The sequence below is a fragment of the Mirounga angustirostris genome, unplaced genomic scaffold (genome assembly GCF_029215605.1).
Source record: "Mirounga angustirostris isolate CCGP_5_RB_7025 unplaced genomic scaffold, mMirAng1.0.hap1 SCAF_3, whole genome shotgun sequence".
Lineage (NCBI taxonomy): Eukaryota > Metazoa > Chordata > Mammalia > Carnivora > Phocidae > Mirounga > Mirounga angustirostris.
Genome location: NW_026991711.1, coordinates 31,507,663 through 31,528,150, shown reverse-complemented (window position 1 = coordinate 31,528,150; position 20,488 = coordinate 31,507,663). Strand labels below are relative to the sequence as shown.

Below are 20,488 nucleotides of genomic sequence, written 5' to 3'. Positions count from 1 at the left end.
AAGGAATTAACTCAGGCTTTGGTAAAAAAATTTTAAAGTGTATTCTAATCAATGTAAGTATTCCATAGAAGGCTCATAAAGAGCTTTCCTACACTCTTATAGAAAAGGCTGATAGAGACAGCTTCTCACTGCCTGTGGCTGTTAAGATCTGTCTACAAATTGTGAGCCACCAATATCTGGATCATGGCAGAAAGAAACCTGAATAAACTTGGAACAGTCAAGCTTGGGATTATTATTAGGTGATATATTAAGAAAAAACTGTCAATAAGATTGGCTACATTAAGATAAAAAATATGCAACATTTCTTTATAGCAGGACTTCACAGAGACTGTACTATGCTGGTGTGCATTATGACTCCCCAAGAGTGCAGTAATATATAGATACGCCCTCACTTATTTAAATCATTTGACCCCATAATCACTGTCTCCAATTTTGGGGGAGTTTGAGGGTGTGACATCTTTCTACATTAGTGCTTTATGAAACAGACATGTAGAAATGCTGATCTGCTCTAAAAATGTCATTTCCTAGGAAAGAACATTCTAAGTTATGCTAGGCCCATCTGCAATAAAAGGTCATTATGACTCAAAGTTACTTCTGAGACCAATTATGATAGCAGCTGGAACACCGTGTAGTAACTGTGACTGTTAGTGGTGGTAATATTGTTTCAAACCATCTGAGCTTTCCTGAGAAAACGATGAAGATAACAATATTTACAGGGGGTGATACCACCAAGTGAAGATACGGGACCTTTGATGGAGTCAAGAAGAGTACTTAAGTCGGAAAGGAAATGGAGCAAGAAAAGCCACCATCCTGCCTCAGTAATACTGAGGCCACCAACAATCAGGAGAGCAATTCAGCACCTGCCTGTCTTCGTTTTATTTATTTTTCGTACTCATGGACATCAGGTAATTCCTTTATCTCTAATCGTGATCTATCTGCCTAGAAATATTCCTTCTGGATTAGCTAAACTAAGGTTAAGTGAGAGACATACCTTTGAGCTGCTACACAGTTAGCAAGTGTCATGATATATTATACTTCAGAAAGCAGCTGATTCATATATCTGAACATAGTCAAACCCCCTTTGTTATGTATCCTAGATAAAATTTTAACCCCAGTATGTGTCCATGGTTCAAAACTCCCTGTAATACTGAATAAATACGTTCACCTTTACTTCCACTTTGGAAAGTATGAATTCAAGTATTTCCCTTTTGGGAACTGTGATTTAAATGTTCTGTAAATAACAATTATATTCTGATAAACACTCCTGACGTACTCTGTATCTTCATTTGGTAACACTATCTTACTGGCATTAGTTGCTAAACGTCCAGTATTCATGGATGTATTTCTAGCTCCTGGTACAGTAACTAGAAAATAATAGTAAGCACTTAACAAATATCCATTGCATAAATTAAAATTGTAAAACCAAATGAAACATTAACTCAGAGGTTTAAGTAAAATGGACAAAAAAAAAATCATATTGTCTAGGCTAACAGGTCAGGAATAAATAAAAGAATACCTTTTTAAAACCCTGTGTTGGTAGCATGACTTGTAAGTCTTTCTGGCAAAAAAGTTCTAACAGCTCTGCACTTTTGGGAAACAAAAGTGGATGGCACTGGTAGGTACTGACAATGACGACAGTGTTAGGAAACAACTGAAGGCATCTTTCTTCCAAGTAAGTGTTATTCCTGTCCTATGTAAGAGCATCTAAAAGCTAAATGAAAGACTTCTGTAAAAGTACCTATTTCAATATGCCTCATGGGATAAATGTTCAATTAATTCCTCTTGACTTTTTAGCAGCTCTACCAAACAAAACTAGAGTAAACTAAACCAAAGGATTCTGAAACTTTTATATTTTAATGCTGGAATTAAAACATCTTTTAAAAATCGCCTTCCAATTCACTGTTGATGACATATCGAATGTCTAGATAGTACTAAAAATAAAACTGAATTTCTATCAATTTCATTATTGTCTCTAAAATACGTGCTTTTCAGGGAATAGGTTAGAAAACAGGTCCAGGCGCCTGGGTGGCTCAGTTGGTTAAGCGACTGCCTTCGGCTCAGGTCATGATCCTGGAGTCCCGGGATCAAGTCCCGCATCGGGCTCCCTGCTCGGCAGGGAGTCTGCTTCTCCCTCTGACCCTCCTCCCTCTCATGCTCTCTGTCTCTCATTCTCTCTGTCTCAAATAAATAAATAAAATCTTAAAAAAAAAAAAAAGAAAACAGGTCCATAAAGTACCCCTCATATTAGCCCGTTACAAATTTGAAAGTTTCATAACATCTAACATTTTATATCCTATGATCTAAATAAATCGCCAAATGACACATTTTCTTCCAGGTCCAGAATTTAATGGTCAGAACTTATAAGCCAAAAATGAGCAGTAAAAATATAAGATAATGATATATTGAAAAGAACTTCCATAACAGACCATTGACCCTTTATCTCGTACTAAAAAAGGGCATCCTGAAAAAGCAGGTGGGTGGCTGAGATAAGGCAAGAGCTGCCCTGTTTCACTTAATTAGAGAAACCATGTATCCAGAAGTCAGAGTCCAGATAAGGGTTTCAACAGTAGTGCATATATGCAGCTTACCAAAGCTTACCTTTTGATTTACATTTGCTCAGCAATCTGACTTTCCTAAGGTGGCAACTGCATTGTCGTACGCATTTTACAAGTATGAACTCATTTTATCCTCATAAAAACCTTATAGGGTAGGTGTTATTTCTGTTCTCATTTTTAGTGAGAAAACTGAGGTCTAAGTAACTTGCCCACAGTTCCACGGATAGTAACTGGAGCAGCCAGGATTCAAACCCAGGCAGTCCGAATTCAGACGCTTAGGCACTGCAGTTTATCACGCCAATGTAAATACTCTCTGTGTTAGTTCAGACAAAGCACTAACGGGCCATAAAACTAAAGCTGTCCGGACCCCAAGTATCCTGTGTGTTCTAGTAAAAAAAAAAAAAAAATCAGTCTCTAACTAGCATTAAGTCTTTTGATCAGTATACCTTTTTCTATTTTTAAGGGAACAAAGTCATTTATTTCAGCAGAGAAATAACTTCAAAGTATTAGGTGTTCATTTATACAAGTGTCTCATTTCTTCTTTGCTTTTGAAATAACTCCATTCCAAAATGCAAATACTTTTTAAAATAATAGGATCAAATAAAAAACACATTAATATGGTGGACTATACATATATTAGTGTATTAATTATCTTTACATTTTTTAAATGATAAAACAAATTACAACCATTTCCTATTTTTTTCATATAGTCTTTTCCCTCCTGCTTTTGCATTTTGGAACATCAACATGCACATTATAAAACTGCTTCCCAAGAGACATATTCAGAAAAAGTATTTTGTGCCAGAATTACCTCTATTGAAAATTTATGACATTAAAAATGAATAACTAGGAAGGGAATACAATGTGGAGAATTCCCACATATTTTTTAGTGGTATATTCTATATATACTTCCTATTACCAAGCACCAATTAATTAAGGACCACAATCCAAAAGGCACCAATGAGAGCTTTAGAAGGAGAGGAAACATCCCATCTTACATGTTATCACCCTGTAGGCTGGGAGGCATTTCCAAGTCCTTCTGGACACAGCATGAATTCAAAGCTATGGATATGATATGAACCCTCCCACAAAGCTTCAAGATAACTTTTTAATACCTCTTTGGCCAAGCAGTTAGACCCTTCACGACATCAACTATTAAATTAACATTATACTTCTATGTTAACACAGAATTTTTAACGCATACTTGTCTGCTTTAATAACAATTAATTCACCAGATATTCTATATTCTATGAAATGAGGATATTTTAGTGACCACTCACAGGGACTCAACTTTAAGGCTGCAGTCATGTTTTATTCCCCCCCCCCACATCCCCCCTCCCACCCCGGGCAATACAACCTTTTCACAAAAGTCCTGAGCCAGAACCAGTTTACGAAGGTGTTATTCTGCTGAGCAGCAAACTGCCCCCCATCCTCCAGCCCCCTAACCCTCATCGAAAACTACCAACATCAAGTCCAAAAAATGACTAATACTGATTTAAAGCTACATCTAAATCACAATGTTTTACAACTCAAGACGGAAACAAGACTTGATTAATGTGATAGCAATTATGTGACAGAAATCTAAAAAAGCATTCTCTTTGTAAATGCCTCAAGAAAGACTCATGGAACAACATAGTGATGAAACTTCAGCTTTTCCCACAGGATCCATAGTATAGTTTAACTCCTAATCCCATCAGGTACATTAATAGTTATCTAAGTCCTGGCTTTCAACTGGGGGCAATCCTATCATTCTATGGAAAATCTTGACTAAATAAAATTGATATTGAACTAATCTAATGGAAAGCTATATGTAGCATCTGAGCTATGAATCACAGATAGATTAATCAGTGGAACAACGTGTAAAACAAACAAAAAGAATGAGGAAAACAGTTTTATTTCATAAACTCTACATGAATGCAAATTTTTAAAAGATCAAGTTCTTTGCATTGGAATTTAAAGTATCTCTGGGTAGCAAGCTCATCTGCTTACTCACATCCCTAAAACCTGAAATTCAGAAAATAATATCAAGCAAGATATAAAACATCCCTGGGGCTCAATCTAACCATACGTAAAGTAAGGAAATTATAGGACGAATGATTTCTAAGGTAATAAACTTAATTCCATACCTATAGTAGAACCTAGAAAGACACACAGTAAAACTAACATTTCCATTAGCTTTTAAAAGTAGATAAGAAATGGGCGCTGGGGTGGCTCAGTTGGTTGGGCGGCTGCCTTCGGCTCGGGTCATGATCCTGGAGTCCCTGGATCGAGTCCCGCATCGGGCTCCCTGCTCAGCAGGGAGTCTGCTTCTCCCTCTGCCCCTCCCCCCAACTCGTGTTTCTCTCTCTCTCAAATAAATAATAAAATCTTTTTTGGGGGGGGCGCCTGGGTGGCTCAGTTGGTTAAGCGACTGCCTTCAGCTCAGGTCATGATCCTGGAGTCCCGGGATCGAGTCCCGCATCGGGCTCCCTGCTCGGCAGGGGGTCTGCTTCTCCCTCTGCCCTCTTCCCTCTTGTGCTCTCTGTCTCTCATTCTCTCTCTCTCAAATAAATAAATAAAATCTTTAAAAAAAAAAGTAGATAAGAAGTATTATTTAAACGTCTTACACCCAACCATTAAAAAGTGACAGTTATAAATCTCAGTCTTATCAGTGTGGCCAAAATCATTTTCTTTTTTCTCCTTTCTCTCTTCTCCCTCTTTTTCATTCTAGTTCAGTCTTTAATATGTGTTTTCACTCCAACTGGAAAGAAATCTAAATGTTAGTGACTCCAAATAGGAAGACGGGCGTGTCTGTTTCAGTGGATTCCTGACATAAGCTAAGTATAGAAACTAGAACAAAGCAGAAACTAATCATTTTCCATTAAGTTGTTCAGCAATGATGTTGGATGTTTACCAAAAAACATGTGGGTCAAGAGGAAGAGATGTCATTACAGATGTGGTCAGACTTCCATATTAAGGAAGGAGGTGTTTTCCTTCGTCCAGACCAGTGGGAGGTCTGGCAGGCCTGAGCAGTATCTCAAAATAACCAATGTGTCAAGAATTAAGGTGAAAGGAAATAGATTAACAATCCTCTTTGGGTGAAAACCAGATTAAATTTCATGAGTATGTTTCTTTTGGGTTGCTCATTTCTGCATCTTTTCAGGATTTGAAATAAACTCCTTATATGTACATGTGTACCTCCAAATGAGCAAATTCATGTCTATTAATTCAGAATTTAAATTGGGCTTTGATTGAAGGCCACAGCACAGTACTAAGGAATTGTCAACATGGAATAGAGTAGAAACAGGATTTCCGTTTGCAATCAACATTTTAAATGATCGTTTGTGATCTTTGATTACACCAGGCATCACATTTTCCCTACTATATAACCATCATAGCACTGGAATGTTGGCATGCATTCACGAGACAGCCAAAACTGCGTTTTAAACTGAGAGTGATATTCAGTTGGAAGAATTTATGAATTTTTATAAGAACATATTTAGACCTCTAATCACCTTGATTCTGAAGCAGTATCCTGTCTAGTACAACAGGAAAAGAAGGAACGACATTAGCACACAGAGAGAGATATATGTCCAAAATCAGGATTTAGAATAAGAAGGCATTCCCATTAGTCATCAATAAGGCATAGATAAGGCAATAATGAACCATGAGTTATGATAATACTATTTTTATCAGTGAACACAAGAGAACTACATGAACCAAAACTGTACCACAAAGTACTTCATCAGCAAAAATCTTATTTTCTCACTGACAAGTCTTACAAGTGAATAGAAGTAATGATCATTTTACTTTTGACCAATGAATTTCAACATAAATGAAAAGGATATATTATATTTGATAAATGAATATTATATAAATATACTATATCATCACAATTATAGTTTAGTCACTAAACAATGAAATAACATTAAATTTTTAAAAATTAATTCAAAGGTAGAACAAAACATATGCTTATTCCTTTTCCTTAATCATTTCAATGCTGCACAGATAAACCTACTTATCAATAAACCATGATATTAAAAATATCTTGTCTCCTTTTTCTCAGCCTGCTTAAAAACAGTAACCTCACATGCTTTTAATAATTCAGAATAGAGGTCCTAGAGAAGGATGCTTAATCTGAGTTTCAAATTTCAAATTAATAGGCTTTTTAAAAAGTAGTATATGTTAGCCCATATGCTAACCTACTCTATACCTTATTTGACTATGCATAGAGATACAACTAATAAAATATGAGATACTCAAGTGAAAAGAAAATTATAATTTATAGTATTCTGAACTTCCTCCCCTTACCATTCTGAGTAGTTCCAGATATTATGCTAATTGTGTACACATAATGTTCTCTCTGAAAGCAGTGATGAGAAATGTAGATTCAGAAATCACTGGGTTAAAACCATGCTCTTGAATATCCTTATTCTTAGGAAATATACACTAAAGTATTCAGAGTAAAGGGACATGATATATGCAACCTATTCACAAATGGCTTAGAATAAAGATACATGTATGCATATATTTACATATATACATATGTATATACATATATTTACATATATATTGCATGTACATATATTTACATATATATCTTAACGGATAGAGGGAAAATAAAGAAAATGTGGCCATTTTTAAAGTCGATGAATCTAGATAAAAGGTTTGCAGGAGTTCTCCATAATCTTTTTCAAATTTTCTGAAATTATTTCAAATTTCTGAAATTATATCAAAGTACAAATTGAAAAAAACACCCTCTCCAAGACTGTAACTAGTAAATTTATGTCCAAGTGACTTACTAGATGAAATAAACCTATTAGAATTTTGTCCAACAATTTTACTACTATGGATGTAGTCCTCAATAATGCATAGATATGCACAACTAATAATATATAGGACTACTTTTTTTTTAAAGATTTTATTTTGTTAAGTAATCTCAACACCCAACATGGGTCTCAAACTTATAACCCGAAGATCAAGAATCAGACACTCTACTAACTGTGCCAGCCAGATGCCCCAGCAGTACTCTTTCAATAACCAAAAACTAGAGGCGCCTGGGTGTCTCAATCGGTTAAGTGTCCGACACTTGATTTCAGCTCAGGTCATGATCTCAGGATCGTGAGATCAAGCCCCATGTTGGGCTCCGTGGTAGGCATGGAGCCTGCTTTAGGATTCTCTCTGTCCCTCTCCCTCTGCCCCTCCCACTGCTCACACTCTCTCTCTAGATTAAAAAAAATTAAAAAATTAAAAAATAACCAAAAACTAGAAACAATCCACATGTCCACTAGCAAAAAATAAAATAAAATAAAATAAATTGTAACATATTAAATGGAATACTATACAGCAATAAAAAATTAATAAAGTGCACATAAAAATGGGAATGAATCTCACAAACTAAGGTGCAACAAAAGAAACCAGAATAAAAGAATATATGCTGTATCATTCCATTTATATAAAGTTCAAAACCAGGCAAATATGAACTATGGTATTAGTGGTCAGGAGGAGGGGAAGTAATTGGGTGGGAAAAGGCGAGGAACTGTGGGAGTGCTGATAGCATTTCAGTTATTGACACGGGAGTATTCACTCTGTGATAATCCACTGAGCTGTATCCTCATGACTGGTGTACTTTTCTATGAAAATAAAAATTTTAAGTCTCTTTTTGGCCTACTGATTCTAGGCTTGTCAAATTACAAAAAAAATAAGTAAATAAAAAATGTACAGATGCCATAGAAAAATGTACAAAAATGTGCTCTCTGATTTTTAGATTTTCTCAGAGCCAAGAAAATACTACAAAGTACAGAAAACAGGATTACTTTTAATGATCCTACAAATTTAAAAGTTCCCCACATGTTTCAATATATCACTTCAAGTAAGATAGCTAAAAAAGTGGAAATTTTCAATGCAAAACTAATATATACTTGCCTCTGACTTCAATATCCTTCTATTAGAATGAGGTACAGAGGACTAAGAAGAGATAAACAAGAATAATGCATACACTTAAGCAAACCACAGAAGATGAATATGTAACGCCCTACACTATAAATAATCTAAACACTGCAAATAATCTAAGAAAAAGTCACCATTTTGGTATTCTATGTCCTGTTCACAGCTAACCTTTGATCTCAATGGCTTTTCCTAATTGTCACTTTCAGGGATGCTTCTGTTTCCAGAAGAAAACTGGGATTGTCCAGATGCTCACTTTAACTAACAGAACAATAAGAAACTGCCAACATGTTTCACTGGAAGTGTTGTATTCCTATTCATAGGTAGTACTATGGAGATAAGGCAAACTGATATTTTTATATATGTACATTCTTGGTTCTCTCAGATCACGGCATATTCCATACATATTATACTGTTTTTGTAGCTAATTTCTTTTAACTCTTCTCCCATAAGGTTGTCCTTGAAAAACCTCTTATTTATGTTTTTAATATTTATTTTTTTAAAGTAATCTCTACACCCAACGTGGGGTTCAAACTCATGACACCGAGATTTAAGAGTCGCATGCTCTACTGACTGAGCCAGCCAGGGTCCCCCCAGGAAAAAAACCCTTAAAATCAGTTCGTCATTAACTTTCTTCACTAGAAACTCAATGTATGAACAGGACTTTGTACTAATTCAGAGGAAATTCAGATTCAAATTGTTTTTAATCCAATATTAACTATCTTTCTTGGAGCGAAAACAGTTGGCATACATAGACAAAGGACACTCAGTGATAATTCAAAAATTAGTCTAATGTAACCAGTTACTGAAGGTTACCCAGTTAAATGCTAACTTTTGGGATTCCTTAAGTCTGAAAGAAATGAGGCCAAAAGAATATCCAAGAAAATCTTAATGGCACACAGGCTGATTGATAACAGGTATCCCTCTTCTTGACTGCAAGAATTGCCAAATATCAAATGCCTAGAATCAACCCAAATGTCTATCAGCAAGTGAGCAGATAAACTGTGGTATATGAATTGGAACACTATACAGCAAAAAAAAAAAAAAAAAGAATGAGTCAAGCTACACATAAAAACCTGAATGAATATCACAAACTTCTAAGCCAGCAACAATCAATCCGTTTAAAAGAATTCCCAAGTTAATTCACCACTTTCCAGAGGCTGTCAATATCCCACTAATAATTTGGATAATCAGTAAGATTTCATAACTTTAAATTTTTAAAAAAGACAATTCCCCAAAAATCACTGTATCTAATTTCGTGTAGCTAAAAGCTCAAAGAAGAAGATTTAAAAGGCTATATATATTTTCAATATTGGGAACAAAACAAAATCAAATATCTATAAGATTCAGTAAATCCTTCATGCTCTCTGAAAGTTGACATCAACACGATAATATACTCATTATGTAATTACACCGAGTTTCAGAGAAGTAAGTCTATGTCATTGAAAACTCAAAAAATGCCTAGGAAATATTCTATATACTTAAAAATAAAAATATATCGTATCCATCACTTTAGTACACATGTTTAAATCAGTGGCTTTTGGATTCCATATCATATGTCCAGAGAGGCTAAGAAAAAAAAGCACGATTTGGGGGGAAGATTTGTTTAGTATGTGTTAGCACCCAGGCTTGTTGCAAACAATACAAAGCTTAGACTCTGGAGCATACAGCGAAGAATCACACAAATAGTACAAAAAGATATAACTCAAAAAGTAAGATAATCATGTTGTTAAAAGCTTTAAAACACTTGTTTTAAAAGTTTTCTTGATAAAATTCATTGGAATTGAAACTGACATATCAGAAATGGATTAGAACAAGCACAGCATACGGATGCATACAAGTCACTCCAAAATTCATCAGCCACTTTTTAGTAACATATAAGTATATCACTGCAGAAAACTTTGCTTTGCAAACAGAGGACACTGATCTCACCTGATTTCATTTTCATACTGTGGGGACAGTCTACCTGAATTCTGGTAAAAGCTTTTCAGGAAAGAGGGGGTAGTGAAGGAAGGGGCAGAGAAGGAAGTATGTAGACTTGGAAGGCTGGAGGAAGAGTTACTCTCCTTGTGCATGCGCCGCACTGATGGAAGAATGCTGTGTACAGAAAACACAGCAGATTTGTCTTAATTTAGATTTCGGCAAAAATCTTCATTCACTATGAAAAAGCATTATAAACAAGTTCTTGCTATTAATTTAACCTTTCCTTTTAAAGTTCAGGGCTGGATCTTCTATGGAAAGAGGGGAGCATACAGTCGTCTCTTTCAATGACCGTGACCTAGCTCACTCTTCACAAATTGAATTCCTCACCCCGCATGACCAACCAGACGTGTTTGTCTCTAAAAAATTCTTCACGATTTTAGGACAAACGGTGTTTGTTTTTACATGCAAAAGATACCTCAAGGGAAAAAAAAAAAAAGTAGGAAAGCAGAAATAATTACAGGAAACACGTTCCTGTGACAGATTATCAGTAGTTCAAAGACTTAGCTATTTTAAACATATAAACCCTTCAAAAAATTTAGGAACAACATGTTTGCTTGTCGGAAGCCGTCATAATACCTCTGGCTTAACAAACATGAACGTCTCTGTTCTCCCTGCAGCCTGTGGGGCTGTGTGTCCACAGTTTGCTCTGAATCCTTGGACCTCCTCCACTGACTGCTCTTTTCAGAAGATTCTCTTCCTAGCAAGTTTTCACAATAGCACAAATAGCATCTTTTCATACTGACAAGAATTATTTGAGCATCTACATTATAAGATGTAAGGAGAAATAGAGAAATCATTTATAAGTCTAAAATAATGTTTTAAATTCTTGATAACTTTTCCTGCAAAAAACAGACTTATTGCTTTGTATAAATATAAATATAAATACATATATAAATATAAATATAAGTGAAGTGGTCATTAAAAATGATATACACATTCTTGATATACACATGAATACTTAATCTTTTTTTAGAAAAGCAAATCTGAGAAAAATTAATTCTGTTAATCACCTTTATTTTCATATGTCCAAAATATCTATCTTATTTCTAAGTATTGAATCAGTCAAAAAACAATACTGACAATAAAATAGTATCCTTAAAAGAAATGCGGGTTAATTTGATAACAACTAATGAGTTCTGGGTTTTCCTCCAACTAGGATCACTATCAGATTCTGTTTCCTGGCTCAAACTCACAGGCAAAGAAGAGAAACAAAATTAATTCTAGGATATAAATTCTAATATGAGCTACAAAGGAAGAAGTAAAACCATTCTGCAATTCTGGATTTACCCCCTTTATTATATCTTTCCAAATGCCAAACAATTTTGCTGAATTATTTTTTAAATACCATCAGATCATTTCTAATGGACACTTCCTGACAGTTATGATATGTGTATTCTTCTTTACAGACATCCTTTTATTCTAGATAAAATTTTTAATAATTTTCATTTTTGGCTTTAATTCATTATGAAATATGGCTAAATTTTATCACAGGTATGAAGGTAACTCAGGTGCTTTTTTTTTTTAACCCTTGTATTTTATTACAGGCTAACAGGAAGTCCTACTGCTATGCAGGTGATTTTCAAATTTGCTGACTCTTTCATTAGAGCCATCAAGAAGCCACTGAGTAACGTGTTGTCACCAAGTTTTTCAGAGAAAATAATTGCATAATATCTTGTTTTCTCCATTTTTCTGGGAAAAAAAATGTCTTCATCCAAAATGCTTTAACTCTTGGGGTGTACCTTAAATCTTGCCTTGTTTCCTTCATTAACGAAGGTTTTTTTTTTTTTTTTTATGAAGGTTTTTATATTTCAATTTATTTTTCTGGTCTTTCTAAAGACAAAATGTTGGCAGCATGAAGTCACAACAGATCTTGACTCCATGTTGATCAAAACAGGTGACAGGACAATTTTATTTCACTTTCCAGAAAGAGGTTTGGACTCACCCGCACTGCTCGCTGGAGCTCTGCCTCAGAAGAGGGGAGCGAACACCATGAGCTCTCCCATCCTGCAAATTCAGCTTTCTCTTTGTGCTTGAAGGTGGGTGGCTGAACGTGTGCGCCCGTCTTCGAAACTGTGGGGAGTCCGAATCCTCTTCAGGGAACGTTTGCCAAGCTGAGGACAGTGGGGAGGCTGGTGGTGTCCCCGGTGGAGAGTCTCCTGGTGAATAGTCCTGAAAAGCAAGTTGAAGTGAGGTCTTTCTTTCCTACATGGATCATGGCAGACCTGCTTCAACACACAGCTCAAAAGTGACAGGGTGCCTCTTCTTCCTCCAGAGTCATGACAAAACTTTTTTATTTTTTTCGCTCAATCCATGCTGAAGGCTAATCAGTATCACCACCACCCGTTTCTTCTGATAAGCAGCTGTAACACAGCATCCGTAAAGATAGGCAGAAAGTGAAAAGAATGATAAGAAAAGGTATTCTTTCCCCCTAACACTTTGTGGTAAAATGCTATGGTTACTGTACTTTTCTCATTGTTGACAGAAAGATGAAAAGGCATCATGACCAAAAGAGGGTGGAGTCTGTGTTTACATATCTACTGATTTCCGTGACATATCGGCCGCATGCTTCCTGTACTGTCAAAACAATACCACAATGCTTGAGTGTCCAAGTTTCATGGCAAAGCCTTCAGGAAAATAAAATAAAGCCTGTTAAGCACCTTCTTTCACTGTGGATGTTTCTCTCCAGCGACATGTTCCCTGAGGTAAAATTTTTTTAAAAGACATGGAAAACAGGAAATGAATGAAAAGTGAGCTATGCCGGAATGCCTCTCATATTGCATGGGCAGACATCATAAATCTCTCAATTTAGACGGGTATGCTGTTTCTACTTTCCAAAACAGGTACCACTGCAGAAATGTTTAGCTTGATAAACATGGCTTAGGGTTAATAGACTCAGAGCAAGACTGAGTCTGTCGCAATTCTGTCAACACAAAGTTCAGTAAAAATATTTTAATATTTTCCTTAAAAAAATAGGTTGCATAGACCTCAGGTTACATATCGCATGATCCAGGAAGCAGGAAATCAAACCTACTGAGAACTATCTATGAGATAAAGAGGAGCCTAATGTGACAGTGAAAATGGGGAGGGAGGGAATGGGGGGGGGAAGTAACATGGGGACAGAACAGAACATAAAAAGATCACTGTATAAGTGCTGGAATTACAGGGCTTATTTTTCTGTGGCTTTGGATCAACAGTTGCCCAAATACTGTCCTCCCAAGCATACTATCTCCAAACAGTAAAAAGCCTGATAGCTGGGAAGAGGATGTGTTCTGTCCCACAAGAAAGGGGCGGCTGAGCAGAGAGCAACATGATACTATACAGAGCCTTCTTATTTAAAACAATAGTATTTTTAATTTATTTTAACATTAATTCAATCCCCGAAATTTAATTTTAATAATAATGAATAATTGTTAAAAGTCATAAAGGACTCAGAACAAAATGATGGAGTGATATTACTGTATCAGTGTTGGTTTTTGCCAAGTGGCAATTAGTACTAAAAATGGGAACTGAGATGGGTTACCTTCTCCGAAGCAAGACTGTTGGATCGTTCAAAGCTGTCCATACTTCCAAGCCGACCTCTCATTCTGTTAGCTCCCTGAATGAAGAGAATAAAATTCACTTGTTGGTATGGTTTAAATTTTTACTTTAAAACTATAAAAGGCAGTCACCTCCTTAGGTTAGCCTTAAATGGATCCTCCTGCAGTTTGCTCAAATTTGTCAGCAGTATTCACAGCCATGTCTGCACGGTAAAGAAAATAACCTATTTACACTGCTTCTAAATCAGTCATTAGATAACTAGATACTCAGACCAAGCTTTTTGAAGTTACCCTGGTTATAAGGTTAAACATTCTTCATTCATAAGATCAGGAGAACTGGGTTAAGATCAGAGAGTGCCCCATTCGCTCTATGTCTCATACAGATAAACACAACCATGGAAGGCAGAACACACAAACCACAACAGTTATAGAGAAAATGATTTAATACATGCAACCTCCACACAACCTAGATGGCAAACATCATAGTTCCCATTATAGGATTATAACAAACAGGTTTTTCAAAACTGTGTCATAAAATGTATAGACTTAGCTTCATTCATTCTTCCACAATGAAAACTACATCAAGAAAGTATTTCTCTGTAGAAGACTATACATCAGTCTGCTTCAATATTGGTTCTTGTTTTCCTTTTCATGGTTGTTTGGTATGAATTTCATAGATGATCTGAGAAAGAGGAACTGAAGCGATCATCTCATCTACTACATACTTTACTGTTATTACAACTCCTATCTTGTACAATCTGTTTTTCATGTAGTCAGACTAACAAGTGCCTCAGCAGTCATGATTTTATTACAAAAGTCACCCACAGAACTTGGTGTGGTCAAACATCACATAATCCATCAATTGCAATTTTTTTTTCTTTTTCTTTGAGCTACCCATTCTAGAAATTGGTCTTTCTGCCCTACTCTACACAGGGTGCAATTTAGACTTTCCCAGGGTGCCTGGGTAGCTCAGTTGTTCAGCAACTGCCTTCGGCTCAGGTCATGGTCCCAGGGTCCTGGGATCGAGTCCCATATTGGGCTCTCTGCTCCGCGGGAAGCCTGCTTCTCCCTCTCCCACTCCCCCTGCTTGTGTTCCCTCTCTCACTGTGTCTCTCTCTGTCAAATAAATAAATAAAATCTTTAAAAAAAAAAAAAGAATAGACTTTCCCAGTAATTTTCTTTACTATCAACCTAGACATCTCCTTTAATACTACCCTATGTCGAAATTTGTGTCTTTGATCTCATGTGTTCCTTTTTTTTTTTAGTTTACCTCTTCATTTTGGCAGAGTACACACTCCAGGTGCCTTCTGAGAAAGGGAGATTGGGGTATTTCCTCTTTGTGTAATTCCTACCATTTGGCTTTTGGATCTTCAGACTGAACCTTTAAGTTTTTCCCTTGTCCTCCTATTTTCCATTTCTTTGTCATTTTGCGTTACTTTCTGGAAGAGTTTTTCAACTCTCGTGCCCCAGACTTCTGTTGAATTTTTCTTTTTTATGTCTACTATCAGAAAGTTTTAACAGTTCTTTCTTTATCACCCAACTGACTGTTGATTCAATTGCTCACTCCAGTGACTCTTGTTCTCTCAATTGACTGTTTTATATTGATGGTATCCTACACCTGGTTTTATAGAAGCAATCTTTATTTTTATCTATGTATATTAATTATACTTTTATATTTCTGGTGGCACCATAAATAACTATATCAACAATAAAATTAACAGCTGCGTCAAATATTATTGAGTTCCTACAGTCTGCTATACACCGTGTTAAGCATTTTATAATGCATTATTTCATTTAATCCTCACAAAAATTCTATGAGGTAGGTATAGTTACGTAGCTCAACTTTACCATTAAGGAGACTGAAGTTCTGGTAGATTATGTGCCAAAGTTTACACAGCTAGTTAAAGGACAGGGCAGCAACTTGAACCCAGGACATTCAACTTAACAGTGAAACTCTTGAGCTGGTACCCACATCTCCTAGAAACAGAGCTTGTGAAGAGTGGAATTACTAATAAAACTAAGTAGCCGATGCTGGTCATTTTGCAAATATCCTAGAACCTGATTCAAGGTTCCTTCAGCTATTTCAGTTATTATTTCAGTGTTATACAGACCAGGAAATACTTCCAGTAACAAACTATATTTGTGGCTGATAAATGATTCGGTTTATGTGTTTGGCCATGAGGAAAATATTGTAAATATTTTTGCTTTTTCCCATTTTCTTAGCTGCTATCTCCACACCAAACCCGCCTGCATATCTTAAAACAGGTTATTTGGTCACAAGCAAGTAACTAATCAGACAGGTATCAAATCATTGCCATTATTAGAAAAGCACTTAAATCACACATTTTACTTGTAGTAGTGTTTTATCCATATGTTTGTGTGTGTGTATGTGTGTATGTGCACAAGCAAAACAAACTTACTTTAAAATTATCCTCTATCATGGTCCTTAATTCACACGTTTCAACAAGGAAGGACAATGGATAGTAAGTACTCTAAGGGAAGGATGAAATGAGGGGTGTTTTCTTATGATGCATAATTTATATTGTAAATATTCTTCTTTTGAAAATATATATTAATAAATATATTAGTAAAAACTTCCCTTCTGGAAAACTCTGACTTCAGAAAAAGCAAGACAGACAACCAGAATACAAGACTCTGTCTTTTCACCTTTGAGCAGACAGCTTTTTCAGTTTAACTATATGATGATTTGGTAATACATGTGTTAAGCCTTCTCCCTTGGACCCACTTTTTAATTGTTAAATAGCTGAGCTTCTAAGCATTTTAAAAACATAACCTATTTCATGAACAACTATAATTAGTTAAATAAACTGTCTTGACATTTAAAAATGGCAGCAATTATGAGCCAAACTCTAAGACTGGTGTGTCAATTTTCTACTATGTAACTTAGAAAGAAAGAGATAAACTAACCCGTTTTAGACGTACACAAACCTCTTTTCTATGTAACCTTTAACACAACATGGGTAGCTGCCAACCTTCCCCTTAAGTCCATTCTGTTGCTCATGGTGCAAGCAAGATCTCGTTAGGTCACATAATTTATGGCACTTGGCAGCGTTGTGGGATACAAGCTACAGTATCCACCTTAACCAAAACAGATGGGCTGTGCCCTTGCTGAGAGTTAGTGCAGCCTTTCAAGGCTATGTGAGCGAGAGGCACTTCAAAGTCATCCTTGCAAGCGTTGTGCAGAATGCCAAGGGACTAAATGGGGATAAGGAGAGTAACACTCTAAGTCCCCTTTGGTCGTTTTGTAAAGGACAGAGGTTCTAGAGCTTACCACTATTTGTACCATCTCATAGCTACAGTGGGATATTTTCCTAGCAGACTGACATTTCATCCTCATAGTAACGGGAGGTAAGCACATTATCAGTACGCACATTTCACAAACTGGAAAACTGGCTTAGGAAAGGTAAATAATTTGTCCGAGATCATAAATCTAAAACCTACATCAATATAAAATCGAGATCATAAATATAAAGCCAGGTGTTGAATTCAGGTCCCCTGACCACCTACTTAAATGGCCTTTCCACTAAAATTCTCACTAAATACTGTGGAAGAGAGGGGAGGGAGGGGAGGAGGGAAGGAGGGAGTAAGAAAGGGAGGAAAGAGAGAGAAAGAAGGAACACAAGTAATTTATAAATACCGAAGGAAAGAAAAGGATAAGAAAATTCTATGAAATGTTGCATTCACACACTTCTGATTAATCTCCTAGAATTCTCTTTTCCTACATTCTGTCTTCTGCTGACAATAGTATTGATAGCTGACCATGTTTGCTATAGGGCTTTTGTTAGAATCAGAAGAATTTCAATCATTAAGAGGAATACCCATAAAAGTATTCAGAGTTTTGGCAAAGAAATAAAAATAAGAACACCCTATATCAGAAGGTACTGTCCTAATGCTGTACCGCACTTAACTTTCTTGACCCTGACACTTTTGAAGACAATAGGCTAGTTATCTTGTAGACTGTACCTCAATGTGGGTTTGTTAACGCTACCTCATGATTCGATTCAGGTATTGCCCCTTTGGCAAGAATAGCACAGAAGTTCTGTACTCTATCAAGTGGCACAAGATTTCAATTTGTCCCACTGCTGAGGACGTTCCCTCTGATCACTTGACTAAGGTGGTGTCTGCCGACCTTCTCCATCATAAAGTTACTATTCACCTCTTTGTAATTAATGAGTATCAATTAAATCCAGTAAATACCCTGATCATGATCAAACTTCCAAGGTATTTGTTCATTTTTCATATCAGAGTAGGTTCATCATTTCCTATTTTATACAGCAGGTTACAATCCTTTGCTATCATTTATTTTGAGGTTTACATGTCAATGGGTGGGAGCCCTTCACGGTCTTTATGACATACCACCATCTTTCTTTGAGCACTCCCTTACCATCTACAACACCAACATGCTCAGGGCTTATCCTGTACTTTCCCCTGCAGTCCTAGAAACAGACACTTCTCCCAGGATTCTGGTTCCTTCTTGTAGAATGATAAACAGAAACCAGAATCTGGGTGCTTAGTGTCACCTAACCAGGCTTAATTTATTCTTTGGCATTTGCAGAAAAGCTGCTTCCAGCTCCTATCAGTGGACACAGCCAGGGACCATGTACACAATTACACACACACACATTAATATATATTTAAAAATAAACAAATAAAAATAAATGAACTATATTAAAAATTAATTCAAAAGTACACAGATAGATAACCAGGATTTTACATACCTCTGAGTTGAATCCGACAACAAAATTTATTCTAATTTCTTCCCTCTTCATATTTGCAATTCCCTTTTCCCGAATCCTTAATACAGTTCCATTTTGACCAGTCCCCTGTGCGTAAAATTCTCCACAACTGTCACCTCACCAACGCTCTTCATCCTACTCAGGCTCCGCACATCAGGGCTGCCACCCACACACACAATGCCATCCTCACCCTGCTCAAGGACTCCTTGTAACAAGCACCTTGGAAGCCTTCTCCCCTCCACTATGCTGGCTCTGACACCATGCTCTGGGCCACTGTGGGTCCCCCACCTTCCAGCTCTAAGACATCTACCTTGCTTGGGCTTATCTAAGAGCTTTAGGACTGAATTATTCAGGAAGAAAAAATTGAAGGGAAGAGAAATCACTTTGATTTTAAAATAAAACACACAATAAAATAAATGGAATACATAAATTCCTATTAATTTATACTATTTTCGCATTTCCCGTCAGCTCTTAATAATAGCAAAATGAAGGCTACTTTATAACTTTATGTGGCAAATGATAGTAAGTTCTTATAATATCGGGCATCAATATTCTACTTCCCCTTTTTTATACATATTATCTCTCCTACTAAATCTCTTGCTCAAACTTAGATATTAGAGGCACCAGAATAAATTATGAGATTACTTAAAATAAGTTAACTAAATTAAAGTTATCTTAGTAGTTTGTGTTGTTTTTTTTTTAAAGGAAATTTTCCATGAGCCAGTTGAGAGTGAAGTAAAGCTGTTAGCACACACAGACATTAACATCTAATTAAGAGAGTCTCAGTTTAATCTTACCCTTGAGAAGATATTTTCCAGGGAGCTAGTTAAAGATCTCTTAGCTTTATTTTTCAGAATGTCAAGTTTGAACCTTCCACTGCTTGTTGCATTTTCCGGGATTATACTATTTGAAATAGTCTATAGAAAGAAAAACAGATAAATTTTAGTTTAGAAACATTCAAGGTTAAATGAGGCTTTAAATATGGGCTTGACTAAGCCATTAAAAAGCACAAGAATTCTTCTGTAGCTCTATTAAGGAGTAATAATTTAGGTTCCACACTGTGAGCATACAGATTATAAGGGCAGGGGTTTGCTTTTTAATATTATTAAGTAATAAAAAAACACAGATCTTTCCTTTATGCCTTTCCTTCTTGCTAATATATTCCTGCTATATTTAATAAAAATTAAGCATGAGATGTCAATTTTTACTGCTACTTTGATTAACAACTATAACCATCCCTCTCCAAGCTGCATATTTTATATCCAAATTAGCAAGGAAAACACAGAAAGTAAGTCTCAAAGAACAAAGCATCTTCTAGTAAAACTGAATTCTGCTAATGCCTCTGGGACAATCCCATTTTCATTTGTGAGTCATTTATCTTTCAAATCAACAAGTACTCATTGATAGCACTAAGCTGTATGAGAATCTACAATATGTCCACCATGCGAGGTTCCCTCTATATTTTTTCTATTGACTAACAAGCTACTATGTATATTACAGGGTTGGGAGTGCTAGAAAATTTCCAAGAGAGAAACTCTGTTATTTGTTTGAAAAGGGGATATATACACATTAAACAGTAACACAAAGCAACATGTATCAAATCTGGAAGCATGAAAATTGGTTGTGGGTCTCAGGAATAAAAGGATTGGTTGTGGGTCTCAGTGGTCAGGAATAAAAAAAAAAATAGGCAAGATTCTACAGGCAGAAAAAAATGGGGATGGAGAAGTTCTCA

General features: G+C 36.0%; 1 protein-coding gene across 5 annotated transcripts in view; it reads right to left on the bottom strand.

Moving 5' to 3' along the window:
* Positions 1–20,488, bottom strand: part of TBC1D4 (TBC1 domain family member 4) — a 182,763-nt gene that overhangs the window by 28,112 nt on the left and 134,163 nt on the right. For 4 of the 5 annotated variants that reach the window (XM_064585996.1, XM_045869569.3, XM_045869568.3 and 1 more), the window contains exons 8-11: positions 19,554–19,673; positions 13,984–14,058; positions 12,406–12,632; positions 10,413–10,577 (exon numbers count right to left, since the gene is read on the bottom strand). In XM_064585996.1, coding sequence (XP_064442066.1) covers positions 10,413–10,577; positions 12,406–12,632; positions 13,984–14,058; positions 19,554–19,673 — 587 coding nt within the window. The remainder of the gene's footprint in view (positions 1–10,412; positions 10,578–12,405; positions 12,633–13,983; positions 14,059–19,553; positions 19,674–20,488) is intronic. The other variant, XM_045869570.3, reaches the window with a different exon arrangement.